The sequence below is a fragment of the Caenorhabditis remanei genome, chromosome I (assembly GCF_010183535.1).
Source record: "Caenorhabditis remanei strain PX506 chromosome I, whole genome shotgun sequence".
Taxonomy (NCBI): domain Eukaryota; kingdom Metazoa; phylum Nematoda; class Chromadorea; order Rhabditida; family Rhabditidae; genus Caenorhabditis; species Caenorhabditis remanei.
The window spans coordinates 13,085,997-13,099,194 of record NC_071328.1 but is presented as its reverse complement, the minus strand read 5'-3'; the positions used below and the strand labels follow the sequence as shown (position 1 = coordinate 13,099,194).

General features: G+C 36.2%; 3 protein-coding genes across 3 annotated transcripts; all 3 read right to left on the bottom strand.

Moving 5' to 3' along the window:
- Window positions 1-2,548: 2,548 nt before the first annotated feature.
- On the bottom strand, window positions 2,549-7,137 carry GCK72_002914 (uncharacterized protein; the record flags this gene model as incomplete). The annotated part of the gene is made up of 9 exons (XM_053723687.1): window positions 2,549-2,689; window positions 2,738-2,869; window positions 3,669-3,910; window positions 4,723-4,870; window positions 5,124-5,282; window positions 5,461-5,576; window positions 5,911-6,065; window positions 6,920-6,966; window positions 7,018-7,137. 9 exons carry the CDS (start codon window positions 7,135-7,137, stop codon window positions 2,549-2,551), a joined length of 1,260 nt encoding a protein of 419 aa, XP_053592332.1.
- Window positions 7,138-7,502: 365 nt separating this feature from the next.
- GCK72_002913 (uncharacterized protein) lies at window positions 7,503-9,370 on the bottom strand (the record flags this gene model as incomplete). The annotated part of the gene is made up of 7 exons (XM_003099045.2): window positions 7,503-7,671; window positions 7,972-8,068; window positions 8,116-8,254; window positions 8,303-8,419; window positions 8,586-8,684; window positions 9,153-9,259; window positions 9,310-9,370. 7 exons carry the CDS (start codon window positions 9,368-9,370, stop codon window positions 7,503-7,505), a joined length of 789 nt encoding a protein of 262 aa, XP_003099093.2.
- A 1,137-nt stretch (window positions 9,371-10,507) lies between these two features.
- Window positions 10,508-13,008, bottom strand: GCK72_002912 (uncharacterized protein; the record flags this gene model as incomplete). Its single annotated transcript, XM_003099055.2, has 5 exons — window positions 10,508-10,672; window positions 11,000-11,124; window positions 11,739-12,055; window positions 12,806-12,932; window positions 12,981-13,008. 5 exons carry the CDS (start codon window positions 13,006-13,008, stop codon window positions 10,508-10,510), a joined length of 762 nt encoding a protein of 253 aa, XP_003099103.2.
- Window positions 13,009-13,198: the final 190 nt, after the last annotated feature.

Below are 13,198 nucleotides of genomic sequence, written 5' to 3'. Positions count from 1 at the left end.
CTACTCCCTCCCGTCTCAAAGGTTATCATCTTTAAAGGCGCATATCTCAAAAGTGGGCGGAGCTATCAGAAAGTTGTCAACTACAAAAATGTAGCTGTAGGCTTGATCTACCCAAAAATGTAAAACAAAATAGTTTTCAAGACTCAAAAATGCTCAGAAAACCCACTTAAAGAATGTCTTATCCTCTACCATAAAAACATGACTGATAACCATGTAACAAAAAGAAATCTTTCAATTTTTTGCAAAAATTTATTTAAAAACCAAATCTAGACAAAGGAATTCCTTTGAATACGCACTCTATCAGACAATGTCATCATCAATTCCAACAAAATCCAAAAAGATTGTATCTGAGACAAGTCAGAAGACTCTCTCAGACACTCTCAAAGTGATATTTGATGTGAACAGATCAGTCATCATATGCTACAAATAGAAATATCCATATTCATTCACTTCTGATGACGTGCGACATGTTTTTCAGATCGAATTGGAATCATGGAGATGAGAGAAAGGGCACCTGGGGCACCTGCGGTGTCCTTGGGTTACTGTAATTATTATAAAATGTTTCAAGTGTAGAAACTAAGAGGACGCAGAGAATTTGGACACTCTCGTTTCTCTGCGTCTCCACAGATGAACAACCAACTTTAAAAGCGAATATCTCAAAAGCTAGTTTAGCTATCAAAAAGTTGTCAACTAGTAAAATGTGTAAAACTTCATGCAGATCATTTTTGCAGTTGACAACTTTTTGATAGCTTTGCACCACTTTGAGATATTCGGCTTCAAAGTAGGGTACTGTCTCTCGCTGTAACTAAAAGTTCTTCTCATCTTCAAAGGCGCATATCTCAAAAGTCGGCGGAGCTATCAAAAAGTTGTCAACTACAAAAATGTACAACTGGTTTTGATCTGCAAAATTAAATAAAAATATTTAATTTTTACACCTACTCAAAGTTGCCTGATTTATTTCTCGAAGTTTTGTGAGTTTTCAAAGTGGTACTGTAAACGCTCGTTTGACGTTGTTTAACTTAAAAGTGAGGTATATATGCTGAAATTTTACGTTGATTTAAAATTTAACACTATTAGCCAATAAATTTCAAATCGAAGATCTCAAATTTCAGCGCAAACTTGAAACCAAATGAACCTTAAAAACCATAAGGGCTAGTCATGAATATTTTATCATCTTTAAAGACTCGTATCTCAAAAGTGGGCGGAGCTATCAAAGAGTTGTCAACTACAAAAATGTAGCCCTGGATTTTATCTACACATTAAATACAATTTCAAACTAAATTATTGTCTCTAACTTGCTAAATTCCTACCTCTAACTGCAGACTCTAATAAGTGGAACCAAGAGTAAATTAGTAAGGCTAGTCATTTAGACCAGTCTTACCAAAATACATGACTTTGATCTACACCAAACATTGTTACGTGCTCTCAAGACACCCCTAGAGCTCTTAATGAAACTGCTCTATGAGGCCTAAAGTTTGAACTTTTTCACCCCTAATCCGAATATATGTATATTTTAATCTTTTCTCTCTCTACCCCCACATTTCTTATTTTCTTCTTATTCAAAATATCGCGTTTATATCAAAAGAAATGTACAACAAAACAGATTAATCCCTCTTTTTCATCTTCTTTTTTTCGTTTGAGCCGGATCAAGTTCAAAAAAGAAAAAATATTCAGAGAACGAGGGGTCGATATATAGTATCGAACATGCTTTTTTCAAAAATCGTAATGATTTTTAACAAAAACTTCTAAAAATTGAGGTATTTCAATTTGAAATTAACTTTTTTTTTAATTATCCAAAATGTGTTTTTTTTTTAATTTCTGACCATCAGCTTAAAGCATTTTATTGTTAGAGCGTTTTTCAGCTTTCTGAACAGATTTCTCCACTTATATAGAAATATCATCATCAAACAACTAAAAATATTTTTATCCTAAAAACTCCCCAAAAACTCCTCTGCAATTGACGTCAATACAAAACCATAAATAGGAGGGATTGGCATTAAAAATATATAAAGAAAAAAACGACAATCTGGTGTTAACCTTTCCCTAAGAAAGCTTATAGAAAACATCCAGAAATAACCAAAAAACATAAAAACAAAAAATTAAAAAAGTTGCGATCAGGGGGCAAAACCGAACTCTCGACCCTTGATTGGTAGCGCAGCACACTACCACTTTGCCATGTGCGCATCTTTGGAAGCGAAGTGAAAGGCGTATAAAACGTGCAGGATTTCGAGAATTGCTCGCGATTTTTGTCGATTTTTCTAAAAAAATTACAGTGATTTTCTAGACTCTCGCATAATTGTAAAACCTAAAAGTTCAGGAAATCAAACAAAATTATACATTTTTCCCCAAGCAAAGGGATTAGAAATCTCGGACTCTTTTATTATTCTCACTCAAATCACCGGGGGAGGACGGATTAGAAATTCTATGGGAAAAGAAAACGAAGGGGGATTTAACAACAAGAAAATTATGCAAAAAGCTACAAAAAAACTACAAAAAAAGAAGCTATACGACAAGTAGGTCAAAAACAAGTTAAAAAACAAAAATTGATCTAAATGGAGCCTTCGGTGGCGTTATAAGGTCTCCGATGTCGTCGATATTTTTCAGTCTGCATTTCGTACAAACGGGATACCGTCCTACTGAAAGCGAACGCCTCTTCGTCACCACTGAACACATTCGCACTCATTCCTTCCTGCAAAGAAAACAGGAATTGGAAATTAGATCGGAAATTGCGACGTACATGATCAGATTTAATACCCAAATCATCCATGAGGGCACGTTTTGAGTCACTGAGAGCATGATGAGCAACATTATGACTCTCAAATTGGAAGAGCTCGTCGAGGGGCACAGCGGCGCCGATTACCACTCGGACCTGGAAGAAAATTTGGTTAAAACTTTATATATTTTCTGTCATGTGCTGAAAAATGAAGACCCTAATTTTCCGTCTGTCTGTCCATCCGGACGTCCGGATGTCCGAAAATCTCTATTTTTCACCATTTTTTTTATTAAAAACCAGCCTGTCTGCCCCGCCTTCGGCGGTTCAGTCGGCTGGCCTCTTCTCATTTACGTGGCAACCCTTTTTCAAATGTGTCCGCATGGCCGAGTGGTCTAAAGCGGCGGTCGTGTCCAAAGCACGCTAGTTCGGTTTTGCCCGCTGGCTTAGTTTCTCTTCTCTTTCCAAAATCGTTGCGGACAGCGCCTCAGACAGACAGACAACGCCCAATTGTCTTTTATATATAAGAATGATAGAGATTTTCGACATGAAATTGCTCAAAAATGCAGAAAAAGTATATGTATGTCGTTCTGTGGGTCCGGATGTCCAAAAACCTCAACTTTTCGCATTTTCCGACATAAAAAAGTAAAAAAATCGCTGAAAAACCAATCTAAAATGTTTAGTATTTTTGATGGAAAATATATTTTTCCAGATTTTCAGCCTAAAATTGCTCAAAAATGCTAAACAAAACATCTTTTTGAGTGTCCAGATGCCCAAAATCTCTATTTTTCTCTATTTTAAGTCAAAAAACCTAGTTTTGAAAAATAAGACGAGGGACTAGTAAACCCAAATTTGAAAACTAGGCCATCACTGAAAATTTCCAGATTTTTTCCGAATTTCGTTATTTTTGGCTACGTTTTGAAACATTCAATACAGTTTTTCCGAGCTCCGAGCGTACTTTCTGATCATAAAACGTGTCAATCATTGTAATAAATCTTCTCATCGCATTCCATTGATCCTGATTCATGACTGGAACATTTCGAACGATAACCGTATGGAATACTCTCGCATAGACTAAATAGTCGACAGCTCCTTTCGCTGTCATACATAATTCTTTGAAATCTACATCCGCCACACCGCCACAACATTTCTCGACGACGACTCGACGGCCGAGGATTTCCAGCGTTTTTGAGCGGACATCTGGAATTAGAGATAGGTTATTTTGAGACTTGTCACCCTCCTGCACAGCGAAAAAAAAATAACACGGAACGTGAATTTCCATATTCAATTCTCTCATTTTTTTGCACTGAAAATTCAGTATTTTCAGGTTTTCAGACATCGCAATGAAGGAAAAAGGTCACATCCATCCAAAATTAAATTCTCTATCTTATGAGGCAGAAAACGAAAAATTTGGTCTGAAATTGACTTTTTTATACAGGAAAATTGATTTTCAGAAAAATGAGTATAACTTATTTGGCAGAAAACTTTTTTCTGATAAAAATTGTACATAATGTACTTGAGGATGCTCTGAAACTGTTACAGTTTTCAGAAAAATAGATATTGGCTGAACTGTCTGAAAATCTCATATTTCTGAAATTCTGTTTTTTGTATTAAAAAAGTCATTTTCAGACAAAATTCACGTTTTCTGGCTCATTCGATAGAGAAATTGATTTTCTTCAATTCTGATGGATGGGACCTTTTCTCATCCATTGTGCCGTCTGAAAACCTGAAAAACTGAATGTTCAGTGCAAAAATAAAAGAATTGAATTAAAACGTGAAAAACATCGGCTTCACGTTTCTTGCAGTTCTTTTTCGCTGTGTGGGAGACCGTGTCTTTTCAAATTTTTGAAAAGTTTCGAATTTTTTTTACAAAAAAGTCAAATTTTTGAAGAAATTCTGAAAAATTTTAAAAAGTGGAAAAAATTAGTTGTTCTTCTGAAACCGAGCCTTGACAACTATGGTTTTCACTGAAAAACTGCTAATAAATGGGCGGAGCCTAATGGAAAACTCACTATCAGTTTCATTAGCAGCAGATGTCTTGAAAGCAACATCGCATTGAGTATTCGCATCGTCACCATAGAAATACACAGGATTCTGATCTCCAGAAGCACTCCGACGGTAGTCCATTCCAGAATCCAGGGCAAGCGAGGCACATTTATCCTGAATATTTTCAAAAATTTAAAACATTTTCGAAATTTTTTGAAATTCTTATCAAAAATAGTCGAAACCCGTTTTTCTTACAAAATGTTTTTAAAATTACAATTTTTGTACTGATAGTGAGACACGGGCCGGGCCGGTAAAAAATTTCAAATCGGCTCAGCCCGGTCCGTTGAAAGTCTGGAAAACTAAACTTTTTCAGAATTTTTCAAAAATGTTTGTACTGTTGCAAGTCTGCTCCACTGAACTGACTAACTTCTAAAATAGTGATAAACGGCAAGAATTGATGTCTCTGCAATCCATTTTTATATAATTCCGACGGCGCTCTATTCGAAGTGGCCACCATAACCAATCCACGTTCGAATAACATTGAGAAGAATCTTTTGAGAATCATGGCGTCGGCGATATCGGTTACCTGAAAGAAAGTGGAAATAGAAGTGCGCTCTATTGATAATTATGAGTTCTTACAACCGCGCTCCACCGAAATCCCCTTGAAAAATGCGTCTTTTTCTCTGAGTCTCTCAATTTCACCCGCAATTTTCTTTGATTTCGGTAGAGCGCGGTTGTAAGAGCCGTGTCGTGATAATAGCAACCTGAAACTCATCAAAACACAATAAATTCGTCGTTTCCATAATCTCATCGACGATAACTGGCACTGGATCGAATTTTCCGCGAGCTTCGTTACTTTGCATTTTTAATTCGTGCATTCCTGAAAAATTGTGAAATTTTTAATGAAAATTACTGATAAAATAATACTTGTTAAGGCCCGGAGACCCCCGGTACTTGGCGCCAAATCTCAAAAAAAGTTGTAATTTTTTTGCGAAAAAGTCATTTTCTTCGATTTTTTTCGCGAAAGAGTCACATTTTTTAGAATTTTTAGATTTTTTCGCGAAAAATTCTAAATTTTCACTATAATTGAAAATTAGAAGAAAATTTTCAAATTTTCGATGAAAATTGAGAAATTTTCGAAAATCGGTTTTTTTTATTGAACAGATCCGGTAGGGCGCACTTGCTGCAAAAATATTCTCTAAAAAAAAGTATACTTTTATGAACATTCTGCATGAAATCATTGAAATGAACTCGTCGTTTCTTGGTTATCGGACAATTTTCGAAGAATAAATCCATCAACATTGTCTTTCCACATCCAACTGATCCGTATAAATATATTCCACGTGGTGAGATGGTTTTTTTCGAGTTCCTGGAGAGAAAATTGTGGAAATTTGGAAAAAAAAATTGGTCAAAAATGAAAAATTTAGATTTTTAGTCTTAATTGATTGATTTAATTAGGAAAAAACGGTTGAAAAGTATAAAATTTTGAGTTTTAGTTTCCAAAGTAGTTTTTCGAATAGAAATTTTCGCTTGTAGACTTTTCTAATCTGAATTTTGTTTTCTGACCTAAAAACTAGAAAATTGTGGCGTTTTTTGTCATTTTTAAGAGAAAAATAGCGAAAATTTCAATTTTTCGGCTAGAAAAGTCATTTTCGCTTGAATTTTAACAAAATTTTTCGTTTTTTCTTAATTTAAGATGCTTTTTGGGAGTTTCTGAAAAGAAAATTAATTTAATTAGGAAAAAACGGTTAAAAAGTATACAATTTTGAGTTTTATAAAACGTTTACTGAATTTTGTATTCAAAAGTAGTTTTTCAAACTGAAAATCAAAAAATAACGGTCATTTTTAGCTAAAAACTCAAAAATTGTGGCTTCTAAAAGATTTTACAAAGTTTTTAGTTATTTTTAAGAGAAAAATAGCTAAAACTTCAATTTTTCGGCTAGAAAAGCCATTTTCGCTTAAATTTTAACGATTTCTTTTTTCGTTTTTTCCACTTTTAAGATGGCTTTTGGAAGCTCCTGGTTTTCTGATAGAAAAATAGCGTAAATTTCAGCTTTTACGACTAGAAAAGTCATTTTTGCTCGAAATACTCAAGTTTTGACGATTTTTTCTGTTTTTTTCATCATTTTCCTCGCACGAACCTCTTTTTTCGACTTTTGAAACATTTTCCAGAACCCAGAACTCGTTTTTTCTGATAAAATTGAGCTATTCGGCGGCTGATACGTCTCGATTTCTTGTCGCAACCGTTCGAAGTCCACAATCATTTTTCGCTGTAAAATTTCAAATTTTTGCATTAAAAAAATTATTTTTCGGTTTCTCACCTGAAAATCGTCCTCTTTGAGAGCTCCTTCGTTAACTTTTTTCGAGTATACATCACTTAAAGTGACCAGAAACCGTTGAATTTGGTGAATTTGAGTTTTTAATCGAGACGGGGACAGCATTTTTCAGTTTTTCAGCAGGAATTCCACGATTTGGCAACAATTTTTGAAAGAAATGGACTAAAGCCACTGATAAGAGATCATAGAGGCTGAAAATACGGGCAGAACAATGTGTTTTAATGATAAAATGACACAAAGAACGATTAAAATCGTGAAAAACCGGCGGCCCTCTCTGCGTCTCCACTCTCTAACGCGTGGCCGTAGAGCGCGATTGTTTTTTTTAATGTTCAAATTGGCGCGGGGTTTGAATTAGGTTTTTTTTATAGAAAATCTGAATTTCGGTTTTAAAAAGCATTTTTTATTCAACAAAAGTTATGGAGTATTATAAAAATACATGGAATTAAATAAAGAAAAATAATGAAGAGAGATCAAACATCAAGAGACGCAGAGAAAGATCGTGTCTTCACCCAATTCCGTGTATGAGAAGATTCCGAACCAAGTGCTTCGGCGGATAGCGAAATCCTCATTCTCGTCAAAAGTTGAATTTTCTGAACGGTGACGATTTCTTTGAAGTTCTTCTCATTATTTCGTTTGTCTCTGAAAAAATCTCATTATTTGCTGTTCTGTGACGTTTTTTTGCAAAAAATATTATGTTCAAAAAACAAAATGACGCACAAAACCTGTTCTTATTTTCTTTTTTTCCAATAAATTTGATTTAAAAAAAGAAAAAAAAAACTTTCATGGCACTCGGAATTGAACCCTGGCCGTTTGAGCAGCGGCGGCACTCTCACCCGCCTGCGCCACGGCCGCCGAACCAAAGAAAGCGTCGGAGTGAGTACATAAGCTATTCAAGCGCTACGCGCCGACCGCGCGCCAGTTTTATAAAGAATTTCCTACCTGAAAAACCTCCAACACGCGACGACAATCATCATCATCCATATCTGAAGTACAATGACTATGGCAAATGATCCAGCCATCAACCATGCTGCGTAGTCTAAAAATGTCCTACTTTTTATCAATAGAGCGCGATTTCTCCCTTACTAAAATAGGCGGTCTCATCACGTGGATTCACTGGAATACCGTAAGATCCAAGTACCGTAGTGCCCACTTTTTTGTCACCGAACAGTCCGATATACATGAATGAAACGAAGAAGACTAGGCCGATGGCGAGGCCGGCGCCCTGGAAGAGAAAATTGAGACGAGGTGGACTAGAAAAAGCTAGGCCAACCTGGAGAAGGAGATACGGTACGAGGAGTTCGGCGCGTTGAGCGAAAATCGCCCAGAGCACTGAGCCAGCGATGAAAACGCCGGCGAAGAAACGGATGGCTGCACCGGTTACGTCTGCCTATAACGGAATTTTTGACACCTGGAATGACGTCACGGTCCTTACAACCGCGCTCTACCGAAACCGAAGAAAATTGTGTGCGAAATTGAGAGACGCAGAGAAAAAGAGACATTTTTAAAGGGGAGTTCGGTGGAGCGCAATTGTAAGAACTGTGCCGAGCAAATACCTTCTCCACCATCTCAGATGCCAACACTGATACGATGAGATGCCAAAGTTCGAAGACTACGGTGACACACAACATTCCGGCCACTATTTTCATTCCGGTCTGGAAATAAGCGAGTTTGTCTTTGGTCGAATTTTGGCACTTTCTCGGCCATCTACAGGTTTTAAAAACGGTATCATCCAGAAAAAAGGGCCGAGTTTTCACCGGTTTTTGGTCAAATTTTTCCGATTTTTCGACCATCCTTCTAAAAAAGGATACTGTGTTGTGTCGGTTTACGAAAAGAAAACTCCGTAAATCGACACAACAATGGTATTTTTGAGTTCTTGCAACTTTTCGCCCAAGGACGCCAGAAAACCGTCTTTCACAGAAGAGCCGATTTTCGTTTGTTTTTACTGGCGTGACTGGTACGTGGCCGAGTTTTTGAGATTTCTCGGCCATCAATAGCCCTATGAGCTGTTTTGTGTAGATTTACGGGATGTCGGACTCCGTAAATCGACACAACAATGGTACGTTTCATGATGGCCGAGTTTTTGCAATTCTTCGGCCACCTCCTCAAATTCTCGAATTTACCAATGAATGCGCATGCCCACAACAGCACAAATATCTGTGATGATTCGGATCGAAATTCTCCAAATTCTCCTCATCATACTCCCAATCGCTGATAATGCATGTAGTTGCTATAATTCAAGAATTATTGATTTTTTTTTTCAAAAAATAAAAGTCATACCTTCAGATTGCAGTGAGTGTCGATTCGGTCTCGATGGACTTCCCCTTCGGATTGATCTCATTTTCTCTACCATTTTTTTCTTTTTTCAATAAAGTTTTTTAGTTCCACTATATATTTTTAAAGATCCATTGGTATACCCTGAAAATTCGTATTTAGAGAAAAAAAAAGTAAAAATAAGGTGAAAAAAGGGTTGAAAACTGATCTCTTTCTCTCTGAAAAGTGAGTCCTCCTCGTCATTTGAAAAGACGAAGAAGAAATGAGCTCATTTCTTTTTTCAGAGTGAGAAGAGACGAATAGATTCATATGAAAAGGTGGCAAATGAGGTGCTCACGCGCGCGGTGATTAGCTCAATCAGAGTGGAAAAGAGGAGAGTAAATTGGGGGATAAGAAGAAGAAGAGGAAATGATGACATTATTCTTTTCTCATGTAAATTTTTGACAGAAATTGAGAAGGAAGGGTAAAAACAACAGGAAATGTGTGGAGAATGGGAAAATGTTTGACATGGAAAGTGGTTAGTAACTGAGTTTTTAGGGGCGGGGCTTGAGTTCTCAGGGAATTTTGAGAGAGGCGAAGCCAGGTTTTAGCACAAAAAATGGATTTTTGGCTGAAAATGTTCCGAATTTCGATGAAACTTCAGAAACATTTGAATTTTTCATCGATTTTTGGAAAAAAAGGACAAAAATTCTGAAATTTCTAGTTTTTTCTGGTCCCGCCTCCAAAAACCGCGATTTTCAGTGTTTTACATTCAAATATAATATAGTGGATGGAAAAAAGCTGGAGAAGGGTAAAAACAACAGGAAATGAGTGGAGAATGGGAAAATGTTTGACATGAAAAATGGTTAGTTGCTGAGTTTTTGGGGGCGGGGCTTGGATTTTCAGAGAAAAAATTAAAGTTTCAGATGGAGGCGAATCGGAAATTTTCCTCAATTTTCGTTTAAAAAGTGCCAAAAATGCTACGGTTTTCATCAATTTCTGTCGAAAAAGTGCCAAGTATGCTGAAATTTCGATCAATTTTTGTCGAAAAAATGCTAAAAATTCTGAAATTTTCCTCAAATCCAGTTGAAAAAGTGCCAAAAATGCAGAAATTTTCTAGTCCCGGCCTCCAAAAACCGCAATTTTCAGTGTTTTTACATGCAAATATAATAAAATGGGTGCATTATATATATACAGAAATTCAAAAATTCACAAAATTAAAGATCTACAAAGTGACGGCGTTGACCTTCTTCTTATAGTTTTTCTTTCCACGATGACCGTAACTCTTGCCACATGCACCACAAGTATCCACGTAGTTGCAACAGATCCAGAATAATGGAATTCCGCAAGTCAAGGGGCAGCAGCAGAAGGCGAGACACATTAGGATACGCTGGAAATGAAATTTTGTAAAATTTCAGGATGAAAAACTCGTTAAATTTCGGTCCGGATTCAAAAAAGTACCTATTAAGTACCAAAATTTTCGAATTAAAAAATCCAATTCTGAAGTATAGTCAAAAATTCGGCATTTTCGGATGAAAAATCAAAAAATTTCGTTCAAAATATAGTCTAAAAATTTTTGAATTTCAAACCCCGGGTGGGCCGAAATCAGAATTTTTCTCCTGACAAATTTGATGAAAAGTGCGCTCTACTGAGACAAAAGTGTTCGATCTCTAAAATCATCATTAGAGCGCACTTGCACTTTTCATGCTGCTCTGACCTTTCTGAATTTATCCTGTTGTCTCGTGATAATCCCCTTCCGACATTTCGGACAAACGAGCGCGTTTCCGTTTCCTCCGGGAATACCGCCGAGTTGTGGTGACTGATTGATGCAGAGTGTGATAGCTGGAAATTTCAGAAGCTTTTGGAAAATGAGTGTAGAAATCGAAACAGGGGTGAAATTGTGAGTTTCGAGAAGAAAATGCAGACTTACAAAATCTCGGCCCGGATTCAAAAATGTGCACAATTTTTTTTACAAAATGCATCGAAATTTTTATTAAAAATAGTCAAAAAGTCTATGTACGCTCGAATTTTATCGACTTTTAGAAACATAGTCGAAAATTCGACAAAAATCGAATAAACTTCAAAAAAAGTTAAAAATTTCAAATACTTATACTGTGACCCTGGCCGGGCTGTTGCAATTCTGAAAAATGTAATTTTTGAACAATTTTTTGGGATAAACTGAAAAAAACTCTAATTGGTGTGTCTTTGGCGCGTTTTCTTAGTCAGAAAATACTGTTTTTGAGCGAAATTTCTATGTCTGGCGTGTCGTCGACGCGTTTTTAGAGAAACAATTCAGGTTTTTGAGTGAAACTTCGATATCTGGCGTGTCTTTGCCAAAGACTATTTTTCGAAAAATTATAAAACTGTCGTATTTCTTCACTAAAACATATATTTCGCCTCAAAAATTCCGAAATCTGCCACCGAAACCCAGTCCGATTCAATGGAATATTCCATACCAGGAGACGTCTGTTGTTGCTGTGGCTGTACCATCTGTGGAGGCGTCAACTGAACCGGAGGCATCATTTGAGCCATTTGTGTCATAACAGGCTGTTGCATACACATCATGTGTGGCTGATGTGTTATCATTGGAGCCATTTGAGGAGGCATCACGTATTGAGGAGTCATCATTGGCATTGAGACGGGTACCATTTGGGGTTGTTGGATGTATTGTGGTTGTGGTGGGTGTTGCTGGGTCATTGGATAAACTGAAGATTGATAAGTTGGAGGTGGTGAGTCGGTTGAGTATGTTTGTTGAGGTGGTGGAGCTGGAGCCCTGGAAAATGAACCAATTTTTTCAACATTTTTTTGACATTTTTTAAATTTTTTATCGAAAATGTGACCATTTCTGACGATTTTTCAGAATTTCTTCTAGTTCTGAAACATAGTCGAAAATTTGACTTTTTCGCAAAAAAATTCAAAAAGTTCGAAACTTTTTGAATTTTGGTGCCAACTAGCCGGGTCTTGACAATTATGGATAATTGTGTACCGAAAAAAACTGAAAAAATGGGATTTTACAACAGTTTTTCGCAAGTTTTCTGAAAATTTTGGTAAAATAGATGTTATACACTGAATTTCAAAGTTTTGAATTGAAATATCAGAGAAAACCCAAAAAATTTTAGCTTTTTAATGAAGGATTTGAAAAAATTAAGCTGAAACCAACAATTTTCCAAATTTCCAGATAGACCACTCGAATTAAAGAGAAGTAATGATTTTTTGCTAGAAACTATTGAAATTTACGATATTTTCAGATAAAACACTGCGAAAATCGTGTTATTCTGGCCTTTCAACCAGAATTTTCAAGCGAAAAATCTGGAATTTAGTTAAAAAAAAATTTTGCAGCAAATCAAAAAAATTTCTGCATAATCTCAACTTTTCGTCGGAAAATTCCCTATTTTTACGCAAAATTTGTAGTTTTTCAGTAAAAACTAGCTTTTACCGACAATTTTAAGCTTTTATCAAGAAATTTATGTTTTTCTCCAATTCTACACTCTGAAATGTTAAAAATTAGGCTTCTCTGACTCACAATGGTCTATATCGTTGTCTAGCCACCTCAACCCGGGGCGGCGAAATGTATCTGACAACATCTGGGCCCAAAAATTGAACTTTTCCATCGTTTCTCGGTGTGAGTGGTGGTTCTCCGTATTCATGTGCTGAAAATTATTAATATTTAGGCGGCTTTAGTTTGAAATTCAACTTACATGCATATTCTGTCGGATTAATTGTCATTTTGTGTTCTTAACAAACTTTAAAGTCGAAAATTCGCTGAAAAAAATTCGATTAAAACATTTTTTTTCGAAAAGTGTGCATTTTACCGTGACGGTGTTTGCGTACAGTGGCCATTTTGAAGATGCCCACCGTAGTCATGCTGAAATTCTGAAATTAAATACTTCTGAAATTAATTCCAGCCTTTCGGTAT